This window comes from Myotis lucifugus, unplaced genomic scaffold (assembly GCF_000147115.1).
Source record: "Myotis lucifugus unplaced genomic scaffold, Myoluc2.0 scaffold_487, whole genome shotgun sequence".
Taxonomy (NCBI): Eukaryota; Metazoa; Chordata; class Mammalia; order Chiroptera; family Vespertilionidae; genus Myotis; species Myotis lucifugus.
The window spans coordinates 514,956-537,547 of record NW_005871535.1 but is presented as its reverse complement, the minus strand read 5'-3'; the positions used below and the strand labels follow the sequence as shown (position 1 = coordinate 537,547).

At 40.4% G+C, this 22,592-nt stretch overlaps 1 protein-coding gene and 1 non-coding gene across 2 annotated transcripts; both read left to right on the top strand.

Moving 5' to 3' along the window:
* Positions 1–10,986: 10,986 nt before the first annotated feature.
* LOC111823439 lies at positions 10,987–11,116 on the top strand. Its single transcript, XR_002826454.1, has one exon. It is a non-coding gene; the product is annotated as a small nucleolar RNA SNORA38 (small nucleolar RNA).
* An 850-nt stretch (positions 11,117–11,966) lies between these two features.
* On the top strand, positions 11,967–14,377 carry CXCL10 (C-X-C motif chemokine ligand 10). Its single transcript, XM_006103527.3, has 4 exons — positions 11,967–12,142; positions 12,655–12,781; positions 12,999–13,088; positions 13,546–14,377. Exons 1-4 carry the CDS (start codon positions 12,082–12,084, stop codon positions 13,577–13,579), a joined length of 312 nt encoding a protein of 103 aa, XP_006103589.1. The 5' UTR covers positions 11,967–12,081; the 3' UTR covers positions 13,580–14,377.
* Positions 14,378–22,592: the final 8,215 nt, after the last annotated feature.

Below are 22,592 nucleotides of genomic sequence, written 5' to 3'. Positions count from 1 at the left end.
AAAGAATAGTACTGCCACTAACAGATTCGAATAAGGAGATGGGGAAGATGTAGTTTAGCAAAACAAAACAAAAACAGCAAAAAAAACCACATACAGAACCTGAGATGCCAAATATTCACAGTGATTTAGAAATTCAGAGCTGTTTGTTCTAATTAACCAAGAGAAGCCTTCAAACAGGTGGAGTAGTTTTGGATAATACTACTAGAAAAGGAAAGAGTTTGCTTAGCATAATGCTCTCTGGGTCCATCCATGCTGTTGCAAATGGTAAGAGTTCCTTCTTTTTTACATCAGCATAGTATTCCATTGTGTAGATGTAGCACAGTTTTTTAACCCACTCATCTGTTGATGGGCTCTTAGATTGTTTCCAAATCTTAGCTATTGTAAATTGGGCTGCTATGAACATAGGGGTGCACATATCCTTTTGGAGAAATATAAATATCACATGATCTCACTCATTTGTGGAATATAATGAACAACATAAACTGATGAACAAAAAGAGAGCCAGAGGAAAAAATATCTATCCTATATAATAAAAGGCTAATATGCAAAATGGCCAAATGGTGGAATGACTGGTCACTATGATGCGCACTGACCACCAGGGGGCAGACACTCAATGCAGGGGGGGGAGCACCACTCAGCCAGAAGCCAGGCTCACAGCTGGCGAGTGCAGCAGCAGTGGTGGCAGCCTCTCCCACCTCCGAGGCAGCACTAAGGATGTCTGACAGATGTCAGTCGGACATCCCCCAAGGACTCCCGGACTGCGAGAGGGCGCAGGCCGGGCTGAGCGGGGCCCCCCTCCCTCCCCCTGGAGTGCACAAATTTTGTGCACTGGGCCTCTAGTAACTAATAATAGCCTAAACGACCAGATGGACGACTGGTCACCAGGAAGTACATGGAGGGACCAAGAGAGCAAGGCTTGTGACAGGCGGGTGGGCGCAGTGGTGGTGGTGGTGTTGGGGGGGGGGCCGCGAATGGGGCAAGTTAGGCGCCAGCGAGGTCGTTAGGCTCTGGCCCGGATGGGCTGGCCAGAGGCCTAATGATCTAGCCACTGCCGTGGCAGCTGTGGATCAGGCCCAGAGAGAGAGGTCAGGAGAGAGAGGCAGGGCCTGATCAGCAGCCTCCACAGCTGCTGGTGAGCCTGGAGAGAGAGAGAGGCAGGGCCTGATCCACAGCCACTGCGGAGGCTGTGGAGCAGGTCAGGAGATGGGCCTGGAGAGAGAGACAGCTGTCAGCAGGGCCATTCTGGATTCCCCAGAAGAGCCCATGGCTGTCCAGGAGGCAGAGCTTTTGACGCTGACTGGCATAGAAACCAACCAATCAGAACCTAATCTGGGTGAACTGCAAAGGCAGAACCTAAGGTGGGGGCTGAGGAGGGGTTTTAAGGGCAACAGCTCTTTGGTGTAAGGTGTAAGAAAGCAGTTCAATTTTTTAATAACCGGTTTGGCAGTATAGTGCCTATGGCTGGCTATCAGTCCAGATATAGGGATTATGTATTTTAGTCTGCAAAGAGCATCTCCTCCTGCTGAAAAAGGCTTTTCCTCCCCATTTAAGCAATTCTATCCTATATAATCTATCTATATTCATAAAAGGATAATATGCTAATTAAACCGGGTCAACCGGCCATCTTCCAGATGTCCAACTTCCTTCTAGACAAAGCCATGGTGGTGGGGGCCAAGGCAGAGGCAGTTAGGGGCGATCAGGCCGGCAGGGGAGGGCAGCTGGGGGAGACCAGGCCAGCAAGGGAGGGCAGTTGGGGGCAACCAGGCCTGCAGGGGAGGGCAGTTGGGGGCGAGATCAGGCCTGCAGGGGAGGGCAGCTGGGGGTGAGATCAGGCCTGCAGGGGAGGGCAGCTGAGGGGCGAGATCAGGCCTGCAGGGGAGGGCAGTTGGGGGTGAGATCAGGCCTGCAGGGGAGGGCAGTTGGGGGTGAGATCAGGCCGGCAAGGGAGGGCAGTTGGGGAGTGATCAGGTAGGCAGGCAGAGGTGGGTTAGGGGCAATCAGGCAGGCAGGCAGAGGCAGTTAGGGTGATCAGGCAGCAGGCAGAGGGGTTAGGGGCAATCAAGCAGGCAGGCAGAGTGGTTAGGGGCAATCAGGCAGGCAGGCAGGTGAGCGGTTAGAAGTCAGCAGTCCCAGATTGCGAATGGGATGTCCGACTGCTGGTTTAGGCCCGTTCCCACAAGGATCAGGCCTAAACCGGTAGTCGGACATCCCCCAAGGGGCCCCCAATTGGAGAGGGTACACGCTGGGCTGAGGGACACCCCCCCTCCCCATGCACGAATTTCATGCACTGGGCCACTAGTTTTAGAATATAATAGATGTAATCCTGTTATTTTCAGTTTTTTAATATCACCTACAACTTTTGTGATATTATACTATGTTAGTACAGTTTTGATAATATTATATTTAAAATCTCTTTTTTCTTGAAATATTAATGTTTATTGCATGTAAATGGCTAATTATTTTGTACCTACAATCTGGTAATAGATTTATATATTATAAAAATAAAATAAAGAGAAAAAAATCAAAAAGAAAAAAAGGAAAGACTAAAATATTTAATTACTTTTGGCTGATGAGTATGGTACTTAATATATTTAATATACCCATAAAAAATTAATATACCACTTCAGTATCTGTTTCTTTCTTTTTTTTCACTTTTTAAAAATTTTTCAGTGGCTCCCAGGGCAGAGGCAGTGCGTGCCTGCAGACCCATGCCTGCAGCCACCAGTGCCAGACCCTTAGCGCATGTTGAAACCAGGGCCGCAGCCGAGGCCTGAGGCACCAAAGGAAGAGGATAGTATCTGTTTCTTAAAGATTTCCAGAACCAACAAATATATTTATGATGCAGTCAAATCATTCTGTGGATTATTAATAGTACACTCACACACACAACTTTTGGATTATTGGGAGATAGATTGTGGGTGGGGAGTGTCGTTTCTCCTTGCCTTGTTTGCAAACTTTATTAGAGACTGACATCATTATGTACACTGCAAACTATAGTTTCACTTAAGTACCACAGAAGAATAACTATACTTCCTGGAAATCCTGGCACTAGGAATGCAGATATAGTTGCTTGCTACAGCTCAGTAAACTGGTAGGATATAGGAAATAGCCTGAGGTGAGTTACTATAGACTTTACATAATTTTTTTCACTAATTTCTTTTGTTATTACTGTTCTTTTTTTACTTGGCATTAAGGGTTCCAATAAATATAACCACTAAATATTATTCATGTGCTTTGTAGTAGTAGTCTTAAGTGTTCAGTATGTAACAAGTATGGAAGGATTGACTGTGCACAGATTACACTATATTAAATTATAGAACAGCAGTTCTCCAAGGGTGACACTTCTTCCCCCTCCCTCCTGTCCCCCGAGACTGAGGCGTCTGGGTGCAGGTTCAGATGGGACAGAGACGCCTCCTCCGTGTGCCTCGGGGATGGCACAGGAGACCCCTCTGCCTGCCCTACCTGCCTCCTTCTGGGGCCACGGAGACTGTTTCTGGAAGGTTCCCAGGCTGCCCCCCCCCCCCCCCTGAGTCCACCCGACTCAGGGAGAAGCACTGATTCCCTGCAGAACTGGAGCAGTGAGGACATGTGCTGGGGGGTAGGTGAGGCCAGGGGAAGGTCAATGGGGGGAAAAAAGGAGTCATATGTACTACTATTTGTAATACTTTAAACAATAAAATAAAATTAAAAGAAAAAGAAAGAGAGAGAGAGAGAGAGAGAGAGAGAGAGAGAATGTGTGTGTGTGTGTGTGTGTGTGTGTGTGTGTGTGTAGGAAAGGAAACCAATTCCCACCTTCTTCCCTCTTCTCTGCCTATCTTCTGGCTTTATCTCCTACCACCTCATCTAGTCAATTTAATTTACTGACCATAATCTTCCCATCTCTTTCTCCTTTCAGTTATTTGATCTCTGGATTAACAACTCAGTGACCCTCTCTGAAGAGTAGGCTGATTTAAACTTACCAATCACTCTGTTAAGCCAAAATATTGCTACAATTTAACAGAGATTTTGGAAACATCCAATATTTCTTATTAAAATAAAAACTGACTCAGAAAAGTAGAGGCATAATTATGCCACATTTCTTTGGCACCTCTCCAAGGAGAAAACAGGAAACTAAAACTTACTATTTCTCAGAAGTGAGGATTTTACGGTAAATTAATTTTTAATGGACCTCAGGTGTACAGATTTGAGTTAATCATTATTTTAGTTGGTGATATATAGACTGTAATCTCTGATACATTCATGCATATATTTATATATTTGTAATATAATGAAGACCCATGAACTCACCACCCAAAAAAATCAAGAACTGGAACATTAACAGTAATTTAAGATATAGCTATGTTCCTTCCCTATCCCATTTCATTGATCCTCCAACCCCAAGATAATTGTTATCCTGAATTCTGTGTTTATTATTTCCTTGCTTTTGTAAAATACACATAACCTAACATCTTACTATCTAAAATATTTTTTTATTTATTGATTTTAGAAAGAGAGAGGAGGGAGAGAGGGTGGGAGGGAAGGAGAGAAAGAGAGAGAACAAATTAATTTCTTGTTCCACTTATTTGTGCATTCATTGGTTGATTCTTGTATGTGTCCTGATTAGGGATCAAACTTGCAACCTAGGCATATTAGGACAACATTCTAACCAACTTAGCTACCCTGCAGGACCTATCTTAGACATTTTTAAGTGTACAGTTCAGTGGCATTAAGTGCATTCACACTGTTGTGCAACCATCACTCCCTTGCTTCTTAAAAATAGTTTTATTTACATATACATACCTAAACAAAATATTTACCTGAGTTTTATCAAAGGGTTATCATTCTGTATTTAATCTGAACATTATTTTACTTGACATTAGTTTAGAAAAATTCATCTACATTTTTTGCGAACAAGCCTTGCTTGCCTTTTGTTACTTTTATTCCTAAGTATTTACATTGTTAAGTATTTGTCATTGCTATTGTAAAGATAATTTATATTTGTTACTGAGTAGAAAGTGTAATACATTAACCTTCTATCATTCCACTTTGATAAATTCTGCTATTATTTCTAAAACTTAGTAAATTCTTTTGGGTTTTTGATGCAACCTTTTCTGCAAAATTTTCTTTCTTTCCAATTCTTATGGCTTTAATTTCCTCTTTTTGTTTTATTTTTCCCTCTACAACCTACAGTACAATGGAAAGAAGTAAAAAATAGGTATCCTTGTCTTGTTTTATAAATTCACAGTCTAATTTGATTTATTGTAGACTAGAGGCCTGGTGCACAAAATTCATGCACAGAGGAGGGGGTGTCCCTCAACCCAGCCTGCACCTTCTCCAATCTGGGACCCCTTTGGGGATCAGGCGTAACCCGGCAGTCAGACATCCCTCTCACAATCTGGGACTGCTGGCTCCTAACCGCTCGCGTGCCTGCCTGCCTGATTGCCCCTAACCGCTTCTGCCTGCCAGCCTGATCACCCCCTAACTGCTCCCCTTCCGGCCTGATTGCCCCCAACTGCCCTCCCCTGCTGGCCTGATGGCCTACAACTGTCCTCCCCTGCCACGACCCGCCTCCTCGGCCGGGACCTGCCTCCTCCGCGCAAGGCTGTGGAGATGCCAGGACCAGCCTCCTCCATGCCACACAGAGCCACGGGACCCCAGGCCTCACCACGTGGAGCAGCTGCCAGGCCCCACCTCTGCTGTGCACGTGGCCATCTTGTGATGGCCATCTAGTGATGACGTCGCACAAGGGCGTTGCGCAAGGATGTGATGCCAACTAGGCTTTTATTATATAGGATAAGCCAGGTTACTTAAATAAGTCCTTTCCTAAGAGTGAATGCTGCATTCAATATTATTTTGTATTAGTTTCAGATGTACAGCATAGTGGTTAGACAATTATACACTTTACAAAGTGGTCCCACTGATATTTCAAGTACCCACCTGGCACCAAACATAGTAATTACAATATTATTGACTATATTCCCTATGTTGTATTTTACATCCTCATGACTATTTTGTAACTACTAATTTGTACTTCTTTTTTTTTAATCCTCACCTAAGGATATGTTTTCATTTTATTTTATTGACTTTAGAGAGAGAAAGGGAGAGAGAAACATCAATGTGAGAGGGAAACACTGATCAGTTGCTTCCCATATGCTCCCCAACAGGGGATTGAACCCAAAATCCTTTGGTGTAAAGGATGATGCTCTAACCAACTGAGCCACCCAGCCAGGGACCAATTTGTACTTCTTAATCCCATAACCTTTTTCACCCAGATTCCCAATCACTTACCTCTGGCAACCATCAGTCTGTTTTCTGTATCTATGAGTCTATTCCTATTTTATTTGTTTGTTTTGTTCTTTAGATTCCACTGTAATTAAAAAATTTGTTTTTAATTAAAAACATTTTAAGAGTAAATGCTGCATGATTCAACCCACAGTTCTGAGAGTCATGCCTTAGCTAGTGACTGCTATAAAATAAGAGATACATCTTACTACATGAATAACTGCATCATCTAGAATGAAAATATTATTTGTTGCACCTAGAAAATTAACTGACACTTGATCAGAAAGCTGGCTATATTTGTGAAATGTTAGCTAGTGGAAAATTCATTTAGACTTGTTAAAACACATTTTTTTAAAATAGTTTTTTATTGATTTCAGAGAGGAAGGGAGAGGGAGAGATAGAAACATCAATGGTGAGAGAGAATCATTGATTGGCTGTCTCCTGCACGCCCCCCCCCCCCCCACTGGGGATCGAGCCTGCAACTCAGGCATGTGTCCTTGACCAGAATTGAACCCGGGACCCTTCAGTCCGCAGGTCAATGCTCTATCCACTGAGCCAAACCGGCTAGGGCTTAAACATACTTTTAATTTCCTGTCATCTTTAGATCAACTTGGCAGGTGGATGGGTTAGGCTTCAAGATGCACATTTGCAAAGAAAAAAATTGAAGCATAAACAGGCCAAAAAATATGTCCAAAATCACAGAGCAAGTAAGAGACAGATCTATATATATAAAAGCCTAATATGCAAAGTGTCCCTTGGGAGTTCAACCGACTAGGAGTTCAATCGCTTGCTATGATGTGCACTGACCACCAGGGGGCGGGGCACAGAATGAAGGCCCCAGCCAGCAGCCGGTAGGGACCCTACCCATGCATGAATTTTGTGCACTGGGCCTCTAGTATACTATATCTCTAGATTTCCAACCCATTTCATCATCCCCTCAAGTGTAAGGAAAACAAAGCATTGCATGATCTAAAATCAGAAGCTAATCTCAGCTCTGCCAAGAATGACAACTGTAAGGGCCCATCTCCACTTTGGATTTTGCTCGGGCTGGCTATGAAGGGTTAATTCAAAAGTATGTAACCAGTATTATAGGCATTGTGAGCTTAGGGAATCTTGTGGGAGCTCAGTGAAAACTATGAAAGGGAAAGCTTTGCCCTCCTCTCCCATACTTTCTAAGGAGTATTATTGTATATTAGCTGAGGGGATTCCCAGTCTACAGAAATCACTGAATTCCTCCTACTGCTTTTTAGGAAATTTCTTCTAAGCACATTAGTTTCTCGGAAAGCATTTTTTTTTCCGGGTCTATAAGAAGTCTTCCGGAGCAAACTTTTTCTTTTAGACTGATGCCATAATTAAGCTTTTAATTATGGCATTGGAAACTGAAACTAAGATGGGATACTTCCTTAACTTCTATTTCCTTTCAAAACTAGACTCAGATCAGTGAATACTAAGAAACTTGTCAAAAGCAATGTCTACTGATACATATCCTAGGACAAAGGAAACTAAGGAGAAAATAAACAAATGGGACTACATCAAAATAAAATGCTTCTGAACAGCAAAAGAAACCACCAACAAAATAAAAAGAGAGCCAACTACGTGGGAGAACATATTTGCCAATGAACATCTGATAAGGGGTTAATTTAGAAAATATATAAGGCACTCATACAACTTAACAAAAGGATGACAAAGCAGACATCTATACTTTCAACAATAAATTTTTTAAAAAATGAGAGAGCCCTAACCAGTTTGGCTCAGTGGATAGAGCAGGGGTGGGCAAACTTTTTGACTCGAGGGCCACAATGGGTTCTTAAACTGGACCGGAGGGCCGGAACAAAAGCATGGATGGAGTGTTTGTGTGAACTAATATAAATTCAAAGTAAACATCATTACATAAAACGGTCTGGTCTTTTTTTTTTTTAGTTTTATTCATTTCAAACGGGCCGGATCCGGCCCGCGGGCCGTAGTTTGCCCACGGCTGGGATAGAGCGTCGGCTTGCGGACTGAAAGGTCCCAGGTTCGATTCTGGTCAAGGGCATGTACCTTGGTTGTGGGCACATCCCCAGTAGGGGGTGGGCAGGAGGCAGCTGATTGATGTTTCTAACTCTCTATCCCTCTTCTTCTCTGTAAAATAATCAATAAAATATTTTTTTTTAATGAGAGAGAAAAAATAAGCCTAGATCATCAGTACAGAGAACCACATGGGTAAATAGAAAAAATAGTATAATTGTATCTTTTAAGTCTTATTTGAAAGATAATTATATCCTATATAATAAAGCCTAATATACAAATTGACCAAACGGCAGAACAACTGGCAGAATGACCAGTCACTATGATGCGCACTGACCACCAGGGGGCAGATGCTCAACACAGGAGCTGCCCCCTGATGGTCAGTGTGCTCCCACAGGAGGAGCACTGCTCATCCACAAGCCGGGCTGACAGCCGGGGAGCAAAGCAGCAGTGGTGGGAGCCTCTCCCGCCTCCATGGCAGCGCTAAGGATGTCCGACTGCGGCTTCGGCACATCCCCCGAGGGCTCCCAGACTGCTAAAGGGCGCAGGCCAGCACTAATGTCATGCACCAGGCTTCTAGTGTTTAATAAAAATCAACTAAATAAAAAAATTTTCTCATTAATAAGATATTTAGTCCACTTAGCCTCAACTTTCCTCTTTGCTTATACAGACAACATCTTAACTGAGAACTTAGATACTAAGAAAAGCAAAATTATCACCATGTATCTATTTTATTGTTCAATGTTGAACTGTTCAGAGCCTCTTTCATCCATGAGGTCAGACATTTCTCTGAATATTTTTGGCATTTTTACTCATAGTCCAACTTTTATTCTGCACAAGCAGCTATTGGAATGGCTTGTCCATGTCACTGTTTCTTATAAGCTTTTCCCTCGTCAGAAGAAAGCCTCTTTGCTGGGTGAAAATCTTCTGGGTTGTATTAGTCACTGATTCATTTCCTTTCCTTTTGTCTTTTTAGTTTCCCACAGCTAAGTTCACTGATTTACCCATTTAAAAGCTTAGTTTTGTTCCAATCCCTGGAACAAACTGACCTGGAATTCAGCAGTCTAGCAATTTCTGCCTGCCCTAAGCAATAATTCATTCACTGTTCTGATGACAGAGTTCCTGCATTTGAGGTTCCAAGTCTTATGTGTGCCCAGTTTGCAGATATGGGCTTTTATCTTGGCCTCTTCACCAAGTTTTGGGCCAGAACATGACAGATACACTAGCCTAATCCTACAATAGCCTAAGCATTGCCTTTCCCTGGCCTAGCTCTACATTGTTTCGGCCTACCTAACTATGAAAAGACCTCCCAGATATTTTCTGAGGTTCCAAGTATCACCTGCATCAGATTTCCCTGTAGAGTAATGCCTGCATTTGGAACAGTGTTTCATCTTGCATCTCCTGTTACCAATACCTTGCAAAGAACACAACCAGACTTGGATACTGCTGAACATCGCTATCAGGCCCAACAAATTTTACTATATTGGTATCACCTGCTTCCTGCTGATATTATCTGCAGTGAATAATCAGACAAGTACTAATGCTAAGATAAGACACAAAGTTTTGCCCTGATCTGTCATCCAGTGGGAATAGTGCTAATTTCAGTTGTCACTGTTATCAGTTTAATGGTTAATACTTTTTCCCCTTTGCTTTGCACTTGACAGTCTTCTTAGAGCTGTACCCACCTTAAATCAACCTCTGTTTCCATCCTGTTCTCCCAAGGTCTGTCTCTACTAATGCCCCTTTTATTTTTAAATATATTTTTATTGATTTCAGAGAGGAAGGGAGAGGGAGAGAGGGAGAGAGAAACATCAATGATGAGAGAGAATCATTTATCAGCTGCCACCTGCACGCTCCCCAGTGGGGAGGAAGCCCATAATCTGGGCATATGCCTTTGACCAGAATCCAACCTGGGACCCTTCAGTCTGCAGGCCAATGCTCTATCCACTAAGTCAAATTGCTAGGGCATATTCCCCTCTTTTAAATGTATTTCTTCAAAAAGCATCCTTTGTTTTTGCAACAATCCTATTGTAGCTATGAATCCTTTTCTTACTCCATTCTTAATGTTATGATGTTTTTATTCAAGGATTGACTGTAATACATGAAATTTTTTTACTAACACATCAGAAATCAATTATCCAAATGAGTATTGTTCTCCATCAAAATAAGTTATGTTAGAGGCTATTCATTTATTTTAATGATGTTATGAATGGCCAAAACATTTCTGGAATTCGTTGACACTTGCGAGTTTTATATCTTTAACCTTCTTCAAGAAGACCAAACCTACTTCTTTATATATTTTATCATAGAGCAATGCCTGGCTAACTTACTATCTCCAAAAATTAGATTTACCTACAAAAGATGAAAAATTGCTATTACTGAGGAATTTTTAAAAGTTGATTAGAGTCATTTTTTAAAAATCACGTAGCCTTTGAAAGTAATTATAGAAGTTTAAAATAAATGTTGAGAAAAAACATCATAGTTAGAATAAATAGATGGCAACCTTTGTATGACTTAACACAATTATCTAACCTCTAAAATTATTCTTCCATATATAAAATGAAGATAACTTCTTACAGGGTTATTATAGGAATAAAATGAGAAAGTAAATGATATCTCTGAAATACATATAAGTGTATTTCAGTGAATAAATATAAGATATTTCTAATCATGCCTTACAACTACAAATTAAGATGGACTCAAAACACAATATTAAACACTCCTACAAAGGAATGTCTGTGGTTTCCTGTCTTTGGACACGTAAGAATTGGAAGCAAAGAAATGTGGACTTGGAGAAGTTTGGAACCAGCTTGCTCCCTGCAGGCTCAAGATCAACCATCCCACATAGAAAAAAAAAAAGGAAATATCAATGACGAGAGAGAATCATTGGTTGGCTGCCTCCTGCACACCCCCCACTGGGGATCAAGCCCCCCAACCCAGGCATATGCCCTGACCGGGAATCAAATGGTGACCTCCTGGTTCACAGGTCAATACAACCACTGAGGCTGGCTGGGCAGGTTGTCATTTTTTAATTTGAAAAGTTAAGAAAAAAGAGGTCAGTGCTCCTGACTAAATAGTCAGGTATTGCGTGTTTTAAAAATGCTTGTGGCACACCCGTTGAAAATCACTGTCATAGAACAAAGACCAAGTTTTTTTCATCTTCACATTCCAGGTGTAAAAATGGGACTAGATCAGAAGACTCCAGTTCTAGTTGTGGCTCTGCCACTTGGTAGCAAATTATGTAAATTTAAATTCTCCCATCTTCACTTAGCCTGTCTGTTAAAATGGAGTTAGTAATGTTGATTGATACCTATGCCATATGAAAAAAGAAAAAAAGAAAAAGAAAAAAAACACAAAAAATCATGTTAAGACATATTCATCTTAAAACTATATTCAGGCCTTTGACTTGAGGATTAAGTTGACATTTTTATTTTTCAGGAGGTTCAAGATGAAAATCAAAGATCCATTTAAAAATTACTTCTACATTCAATGAAGTTCTGTTTTTCAAGAAATAGTTCATGATTTGGAAAGTGAAACCTAACTCGCTTTCATGGAAAAGAGGGGATGGAGGGAAATTCCATAACTCAGAAGCCACAATCAATATAAATAAACCTTCAATTCTTTAACATGGGACTTCCCCAAGGAACAGAAGGCAGGTTTAGCTGAGTCAATGGTAATGTTATCCAATCAGAGTTAGAGAGGAAATGTGCCTTTACAAATAAATACTGCATCCTAGCCCCGTGTTTTCTGAGACATTCCTCAACTGCACAGACATTCTGAGCCTACTGCAGAGGAACCTCCAGTCACAGCACCATGAACCAAAGAGCTGTTCTCATGTTCTGTCTCATCCTTCTGACTCTGAATGGAACTCAAGGTAAGGAACACCAAGGGATATTTAAAATAAAGTCAGAAATAGAACTAGGTGTAAATTCTACAAATATAGAAATAGTGTATTTGCAGTTTTACAGCCTGCCTATGAATGAAGGGTAAATGAACCGAGATTCCCTCTGGTCACAGAGTTAACAATCAGAGAAGCAAGTGGAATAAATGAAAGGAGGAGGAGGTGGGAGCAAAAGGGGAAGGGGAAAGGAACGATAGAAAATGTGAAGGAATGAGGAGAAAGAAAAGAACAGATACCCCCTTAGTTAGCTTAATTAATCATATGAACTATGCTCAATGATATGATCTTAAAATCAATAAGTTGCAATTACATTCTTTCAGATAATTAACTAATTAATCATTCAGAGCTGTTTTATAATGGAATAACCCCTTCTCAGGTTGACTATGTGATGACAGGGGATTATAGTTTCTGCTAAGCACCACATCAGATGCCTAAGATGAAAACTGTGCTAACCTCCCCTGCTGTACCTGTCTCTTTTTCTGCAGGAATACCTCTCAATAGAACTACACGCTGTAGCTGCATCAAGATTAGTAATCAGCCTGTTAATCCAAGGTCCTTAGAAAAACTTGAAATGATCCCTGCAAGTCCATCTTGTCCGCGTGTTGAGATCATGTGAGTAGAATATCCCTGATGATAATTTCCCTGGCTGTAATCACATAAAAATATTTATTGATCACAAAAGCAGTAAAGGGTTTGTGATGATTCTAACACTTCTATATAGCAAAGGGGAACATGTAGAGTGAAACTTAAATATCTTAAAAACTGTATATTCCATCTGTTTATTGGCCCAACATATTTTATATATTTTCACTCCTATTTACTTCCATAGTGCCACAATGAAAAGGAACGGGGAGAAAATATGTCTGAATCCAGAGTCTAAGATCATCAAGAAGATACTGAAAGCAATTAACAAGAAAAGGTAGGTTTGCTGTTGCTTGCAGCATAACTGTCCTTTAAGAAATTTCAAATCCTGGGAAGTTAGAAATATTTGCATTGAGCTTTTCGGTGGGATCCTTGGCTTGAAAGTGTGTTATCATCATGCCCTCTCCTCTACCTCCAGTTATTTATATACCAAGGTGCCATCTCTGTGGTATCAAAAGTTACCCTGACTACCTGTCTAAAAGTGTCAAGGCACTTCAGCCTTGAGGCAGAGCTATAACTATCCAAGCAAAGCTGCCAAACCTCCCCCAAGCCTTTCCTGGCCTTAAAAAGGAACACCTGAAATCCACAGTGATTGTGTAGCAGCAGGAAAGCTCACCACACACTTCACCTGAGGACTTGGGGTTATCTATGAAATCAGTAAGTTTCAAGTAGAACACAGATTGAAGCCAGAGTTAAGAGTGTCAAATTTTTACACCTTCTTTCTCTTCTTCCAGGTCTAAAAGATCTCAAACACAGAGAGAAGCATAATCACTGCATTACTGTTAAGGATGGACCATCAGTTCCTTATATACAGTATACGTCAAGCCCAATTTGTCCCTGGATTGCAGTTCTCCTAAAAGGTGACAAACCAGTCACCAAATTAGCTGCTATTATTCCTGCAGGGAGGTGGATGGTTCATCATCCTGAGCTGTTCAGTAGTAACTCTGCGCTGGTACTATATTATAAGCTATGCTTAGGTGCTACGTTCTTAGTGAATGTGCCAAATCCTAGCCCTGCTTTCTTCACCTTTCATACCTTTTAAATGTTATTAAGGGATCTTTCTGCCTCTGGGTTACCAAAGGTCTTAGAATCTCAAATAACTAAGAAGAATGCAATCGAAATCATAATTCAATATGCTTTTTAAAGAAAGATCTTCATTCCTTGGGCTGCTACTGCCATCCTTCAAAGGGGCTCAGATTCTTCTGGTGGTTGTATGCTCCTATACACGTGTGTGTGTGTGTGTGTGTGTGTGTGTGTGTGTAGATGTACATATATAACAAAATACATAGAAACTAGAAATGTCTGAAAATGTATGTGGAAACAGTATTATTTAATGCAAGACTATACAATGTAGAATTCTTAGATGTATATGTTTCTTACATTGTTTTTAGTGTTTATAAAGTAACTTGTATAAATTCTACACATGAATGAGCAAAGGAAGAAATTTTAAAATCTAGGTATTTTCTTTGCATATTGTGTAAGACAAATATGCTGGTTGTTTTTCAAAATAAAAATGATGTGCTCTCTGGAGAGACCAAAAAGGTAATAAACTAATTACAACTATGATGAAGTGTCTGGTGGGTCATTTGATTGGGACATTTATTTCATGAGATGCTTAAATTGGAGAATCCATAGCCTAGAGAAGTTGGGATGGGTAGAGGACAAATGAGTTTGAAAATTACCGTATTCCTAAAAGAGAGAAAACATGGGCAACAGTGTGGTGAGGGGGGGGGGGGGGCGGGGATGGAAAAAGGCATACAGGATATAAATGGTGATGGAAAAAATAAAATAATATTAAATTAAATAAATTTTTAAAATGAAACTACCATATTCCTAACTGTACTCTCCTGAAAGGCCCATCATACAAGGTTCCTTCAGAATTGATGTGGCATAACTGACACGTCCTGAGCTTCAGGCCCTTAAAGCCAACTTTCTATGAAACATCTCCACCAGGAGATCCCATAGGAACATCAAACTCCAAAATAAATTAATTCCCTTCTCCCCAAAATCTATTTCCCCTCCTCTATTACAGTCCCTAGTTTACTAGCACCATCATCCACCCAAAGCAGAGACTCCTTCTTTCCCCCCACCTCCCATATCCACTTAGTCACTAAGAAGATATTTAAAATTCATTTAATTGGCAAATTATTAGTATCAAGAATATATTTTAAAAGCCCTATGAATAAAAGAGAAAAATATAGATAACATTTGAAAAATGAAAAACAGAAGTGAAACAGAAGGTTTGGGCTTCGATTCTGGTCAAGAGCACATGCCCAGGTTTTGGGCTAGATCCCCAGTAGGGAGAGTGCAGAAGGCAGCCACTCAATGATTCTCTCTCATCATTGATGTTTCTATCTCTCTCTCCCTCTCCCTTTCTCTCTGAAGTGAATAAAAAATATTTTTAAAAAATATGTCCAACCTCATTAATAATTAGAGACACGTCCATTCAAATCATTATGGATATCATTTCATATCACCAGCCTGGCAAAATTTTTTAAGTTGAATAATACCAAGTGTTAAGAAGGACTCAGAGCAATGAGGAATGCCCCCCTACACACACATACACACACTATTGGTGAAAGAGAAAATAGCTATGACAACTTTGCAAAAACAGTTTGGTATACCCTATAAAATTTCACATGTGTGCACGCTATGTCCTAGTTATTCTACTGCTATGTATCTACACAGATAAATTCTTGCACAGGACATATGTGAGAATGTTACAGCAGCACTGTTTATAACAGCAAACTCTTGACACAAGCCAAATGCCCATAAATAGAATGAATAAGTAAATTACAGTGTGTTAATTCAATGGAATATTATGCAGCAGTGGAAATAAGTGAAGTAAAATTGTACACCACATAGACGAATTTCAAAAATGATCTTGCACAAAACAAGCGTGTCACAGAAAGGTACATGCAATATGACTCCATTTACTATAAAGTTTTAAAACAGACACACTTAACAAGGTAGTGTGGAGTTAAGACATATATGATGAAAACAAACAAAAAACAAAGGAATGATTTCCATAAAATTCAGGATGGCGATTACTTTAGGAGGTGATATGGTAATTCAATCAGGGAAGGGCACATTAGGGGCCCCTGGACTATGACAAAGTTCTATTATTGACCTAGGTAGTTGGTACATAAGAATTTGTTCTTTAATCTGTATTTACACATTTTAATTTTTTTAACACAAAACAAACTAACAAAGAAACAAAAAACTCTTGAAGACACCAACTGTGAGGTGTCTTCATGAATATCAAGCAACTTCACATAGCAAAATGGAGGAATAAGAGGACTATTACTGGAGGTGTAATGTATAACATGGTGACTACAGTTAATAATGCTATATTTAATATTTAAAAGTCCCTAAGACAGATCTTAAAAGTTCTCCTCACACTCTGGCTGGGTGGCTCAGTTGGTTGAAGTATCGTGATGTACACCAAAACGTTGCAGTTTTGATTCCCGGTCAGGGCACATACCTACATTGTGAATTCAATCCCCAGATGGGGCTCGTATGGGAGGCAACTGATGAATGTTTCTCTCACATAGATAATTCTCTCCTCTCCCCACCTCCCCCCCAGCCCGCTTCTTCTCTCTCTAAAAATATCAATAAAAACATATCCTCGGGCCCAGCTGGTGTGCCTCAATGGTTGAACGTCAACATATGAATCAGAGATCACAGTTAGATTCCTGGTCGGGGTGTGTGCTCTGTTATAGACTCGATCCCCAGTAGAGGATGTGCAGGAGGCAGCTGATCAATGATTCTCTTTCATCATTGATGTTTCTATCTCTCTCCCCCTCTCCCTTCCTCTCTGAAATCAATTAAAAAAATGTACATATTAAAAACATAGCCTTGGGTGAGGATTTAAAAAAAGTTCTCATCAGAAGGAGAAAACTTATTACTATGCATGGTAACAGAGATTAACGAGTTATTGTGGTAAACATTTCACAATATATACAAATATTAAATCATTAAGTTGTACACCTAAAACTAATACAATGTCATATATCAATTATATCTTAATGGGGGAAACTGGAAAAAAATCTAATGCAATATCAGAAGGAAAAAAAGAGTGCAGTAACATTCTGGTATATGATAAACGAATACAGAATATGACTATTACTATGGAAGCCCTAACTGGATCACAGCAAAACTGTAAGTGACAGAATTTCTCTTTTCCATGCTCTCATTTTTTCTTCTTAACCTCCTAAATCTGTACAAAAGGTCACCTATCTTACTCTCAGTTGACTATCAACTAATTTTCAGGACGGTATTAACCAATAAAGATTTGAACAGTTCTATGTTAAAAAATAGGGGCATGGATAGGGGCTGGGAGAAGGAAAGTAAAGGGGGGAGGAAAATGGGAGATACCTGTAATACTATCAATAAGAATATATACATTTAAAAATAGGGCATTCATTTAACAAATATTTATTTATATCCCCTATATACCAGGTCATCAGAAATAGCTATATTGCAAGTTTATAATTTACCATTAATGGCAGAAATAAAGCTAAATAAATTTGAACTGAAAAATTCCAAATGTATAAAGAAAATAGAGAAAATCAGGAAAGCATTTCCTGGGAAAGTGATGGCAATTGGGAATTTGAAAGATGCACATCCTATATAATAAAACCCCAATATGCAAATTGACCTAGTGGCAGAATGACCTGCGGAATGGCCAGTCACTATGATGCACACTGACCACCGGGGGCAGACGCTCAATGCAGGAGCTGCCCCCGGAGGCGACCACCGGTGGAAATTGGGGGGTGGGGCCGGCCAGTGGGCAGTGCCAGGCTGCCAGCCAAGGCAGGTGCCAGTGGGGGTCCCCCAATCACCCTGCCCACTGGTCACCCCACAGATTGGCCCTGATCACTGGCCAGACCTAGGGACCCTACCCTATAAATTGGGAACAGTCCCTTAGATTTAAAAATTAAAACCTGGCAAGGCTACTCTAACACTGAAGAAACACGATGATGCAGCGATGACACGCATGGACTCTGGCTTGCACATTTTGTGGTCAACCCTGATTCTGACACTTAAAACTGTGTGACAAAGCCAATTACTTAACTTCTCTCTGCTTCAGTTTTTCCAACCATAAGATGGGGAAAATGGTACTACTGCCTCAGAAGGATCATGTTATGTACTACTTTTTATAATTAGGGCAAAAAAATATAGATACCCATACAAGATGCCTTTCACCTGTATGAAAAGTATGGTCACTGGTGCATGCAGTGTCCCGGATTGCGAGAGGGATGTCCAACTGCCGGTTTAGGTCTGACATCCCCCAAGGGGTCCCAGATTGCGAGAGGATGCAGGCCAGGCTGAGGGACCCCTCCATGCACTAATTTCGTGCACCAGGCCTCTAGTGTATCTGATAAGTAGAAGGAGAAAAGAGAATTCAAGTGCAAAGACATAGGTGTGAGACAGCATGTTGTGTTTAACCTGGAAAAATGTAAGTATAAAGTTAGAGATATGAATATTGTGGGAAATAATGTTGGACAGATAGGAATTAGATCATGAAAGCCTTTCTATGCTATGCTAAGTATGCTATTGCCACCATTAAATAATTACTACAGGCCCGGTGCATGACATTCGTGCACTGGTGTGTGTGGGGGTCCCTCAGCCCGACATGTACCCTCTCCAATCTGGGAACCCTCAGGGGAACCCTCTCCAATCCGGGAGTTTCTGTCTGTCTTTGCAATCATATGAGCGAATTGTCTGAGACCCCCAACCCAGTTTGATTTGTTGCTCACAGAATAATAGAGGCTTTTTTTTTTCTTTGCTTCATTGGTGGAGATTTCCTGGAAGTTTTAGGATATCTTCCCTTTGATTTTTTCTAGACACTCTGATTTTACTTATGTCTCTCACCTTTGTTTTCCCTCCATCCCCCACCACAACAGTAACTTGCTCCAGGCTCACTTTGCTCTAGTGCAGGGGTGGGCAAACTTTTTGACTCGAGGGCCACAATGGGTTCTTAAACTGGACCGGAGGGCCGGAACAAAAGCATGGATGGAGTGTTTGTGTGAACTAATATAAATTCAAAGTAAACATCATTACATAAAAGGGTACGGTCTTTTTTTTTTTTTTAGTTTTATTCATTTCAAACGGGCCAGATCCGGCCTGCGGGCCGTAGTTTGCCCACAGCTGCTCTAGTGTCTAGGAGAGCTGTCTGCCACTAGAACTACAATTCCCAGCATTCCTGGTGCTCCCCACATTCTGGGCTTCCACTTCTGGTCCTGGGGCTGCCATAAGAACTACTATTCCCAGAATTCCTGGTGCTCCCCGCACTGCTGGGAGTGACCAAGGGAGCCACGGCTCCCCAAGCCTCCAGCTCTCCTGCTCCGCTCTCCACCCAGTGGCTTGGGGGAGAGCGACTGAGGGAGCCACATCCCCCCAAGCTGCTGGCTCACCCACTCTTCTCTCCGCCCGGTGCCTATGTATGCAAATCAACCCGCCATCTTTGTCAGTTAATTTGCATACTCACTCCTGATTGGCTGGTGAAAGTAACAGAGGGATGGTCAATTTACATGTTTATCTTTTATTACAAAGGATAAGCTATATACATATTATAAAATATACATAAAAAATAATGTAGAAGATTGGTAGACTATGCTATAGTAACAAAGCTCCCCAAAATATTAAAGACTTAACACAATAAAAGTTTACTTCTTTTTTAATGTGTTTTTATTAATTTCAGAGAGGAAGGGAGAGGGAGAGATAGAAACATCAATGATGAGAAACAATCATTGATCAGCTGCCTTCTGCACGCCCCCTACTGGGGATCAAGCCTGCAACCCAGGCATGTGCCCTTGACTGGAATTGAACCTGAGACCTTTCAGTTTGCAGGCTGACGCTCTATCCACTGAGCCAAACCAGCTAGGACAAATAAGTTTACTTCTTGCTCACACAAAGTTCCATGTAAATTGGCAGGGCCTCTATGCTAACTCAGGAATACAGTCTCCCTCTACCTCAACTGAGGGCTGCCATGTCAGGAATGAGAAGGGTGGAAGTGGCTCTTAAATGCTTCTGTCCACATTACCTGGTCCAGAACAAAGTATTGTCTTATTTCATTATAATGCAGGATAGACACTGTAAAGTGTATTTGTCTCTACCACAAGTAGAAAAATTATAAAATGGTATTTTAAAAAATTAAAATAAAGCCAGAAAACAAGGTTCTTACAGAAATCTAGCTCAGAAAAAGAAGTCTAGGCAGATATTTAAAAAAATAAAAGATTATCTTCTTAGGGAAGTCAGATCAGAGGTGAAGAATTATTCCTTTTCTGGGCAGAAAGTTTACCATGTTCTATGTAAATAAAACTTGATGCCCACAGTGCTAAATGGAAACAGCTACTGTTGTATGATTTGTTATAAATCTCAGGGGAATAATCTCTTTTCCTGGGGCAATATATGGCCCACAATGATCAAAATGTTGCAACCTGAGCTAAGAACTCTGGCCTACAAAGAATGGAAAGGGGGAAAAGATTATATTTCTGTCTGTAAATTTTCTCTGTCATGCCATATTTAGTTAATTCACTGTTCTACGTCTGAACTTGATAATTGACAGACAATATTCTCCCTCTCTTTAAGGGCTGGCTGAAAACCTCAATAGAGCTGTAAGAATATAACAATAACTACTCTGGTGATTCTCAACAAGTCATTAAAGTCCACTTGGGTCTCTGTGTCCTCATTTATAAAAGAAAAGTAGAAATAGCAATCTTCCAGAAATGTTGCTAAGATAAATAACTGTCAAGAGTTAATTTTAAAAATATTTCTAATCCACTCATCTGCTGATGGGCACTTAAGCTGTTTCCAGATCTTAGCTATGGTGAATTGTGCTGCTATGAACATAGGAGTGCATATATCCATTCTGATGGGTGTTTCTAGTTTCTTGGGATATATTCCTAGAAGTGGGATCATTGGGTCAAATGGGAGTTCCATTTTTATTTTTTGAGGAAACTCCATACTGTCTTCCATAGTGGCTGCACCAGTCTGCATTCCCACCAGCAGTGCACAAGGGTTCCTTTTTCTCCGCATCCTCACCAGCACTTGTCATTTGTTGATTTGTTGATGATAGCCATTCTGACAGGTATGAGGTGGTCCCTCATTGTTGTTTTGATTTGCATCTCTCGGATGATTAGTGACTTTGAGCATGTTTTCATATGTCTCTTGGCCTTCCTTATGTCCTCTTTCGAAAAGTATCTATTTAGATCCATTGCCCACTTTTTGATTGGGTTGGTTATCTTTCTTTTGTTAAGCTGTCTGAGTTCCCAGTAAATGTTGGAGATTAAACCCTTATTGGTGGTAACATTGGCAAATATATTCTCCCATGCAGTGGGCTTTCTTGTTGTTTTGTTGATGGTTTCTTTTGCTGTACAGAAGCTTATTTTGATGTAGTCCCATTTGTTTATTTTCTCTTTAGTTTCCATTGCCCTAGCTGTATCGGTGAAGATATTGCTTTAGCATATGTCTGAGATTTTGCTGCCTGTGGATTCTTCTAATATTTTTATGGTTTCCCATCTTACATTTAAGTCCTTTATCCATTTTGAGTTTATGAATGGATTAAAAAACTGTGGTACGTGTGGAATACTATGCTGTGGTAAAAATGAAGGAATTCTTACCATTTGCAACAGCATGGATGGAACTGGAGAGCATTACGCTAAACAAAATAAGCCAGTCAGAGAAAGATAAATATCACATGATCTCACTCATTTGTGGAATATAATGAACAACATAAACTGATGAACAAAAACAGATCCAGAGACAGAGAAGCATCGATCAGACAGTCAAATCTCAGAGGGAATGTAGGGGAGGGTGGGGGTCAGGGGGAGAGATCAACCAAAGGACTTGTATGCATGTATATAAGCCTAACCAATGGACACAGACACCAGGAGGGTGAGGGCATGAGTTTGGGGAGGAGGGGGTGGAAAAAGGGGGATAAGGACCCATATGTAATACCTTAATCAACAAAGACAAAAAATTTAAAAAAGAAAACTTAAAATGCCAGAAAACAAATTTCTATATCATAGGATTATAAATGATTTTATTTCTTTTTTCTTCTCTTTATTTTCCAAATTTTCTACAAAGAACATTTTTACTCTTTTTAATCAGAAGGAAAAATTTTAAGCAAATGGAAACCAATTTTCAAAGACACTAAATTATATTAATCTTAAAAAGCTAGGATTTATGTTTTCACTGACCTTCATTAAATTACTCATCTCTGGGAAAGATTTATATATATACCAGACCTTCTCCATGCTAGGCTAAAAATGAGTGGCTTGTGTTAAACATCATTAAACTATTACTGGATATATTTCAAGTCATCAGATGATAGCGTTTGCTTTTACTAGTCTTCCTGCTTACCCTCTTGCTGGCTACCATTTATTCTATACACAACAGCCAAGATAATACTTCTAAAATAAGATTGTGGCTGTCTCCTGGTCTCATCCTTCCAATAATATACCATCACACTTTAAATAAAATCCAAAATCTTCCTCATAGTCTAAACCTCTATATAACTCTCCTACCTCATCCCTGCTACTCTCCCCCTCCACCTTTCTACTCTAGCCAAACTGGCCTCCTATTACTTCTCAAGTACAGCAAACATATTTCCATAGCTCACTCCATTTTATTCAGGTCTCTACTCAAATTACCTTCTTAGAGAACACTTTCCTCACCAATATGTTAAAAATAGTACCATTTCTGTTACTCAATCTCTTTACCCTCTTTTAATTTTTTTATAGTCTTTATCACTATCTGTAAATATATATATTTC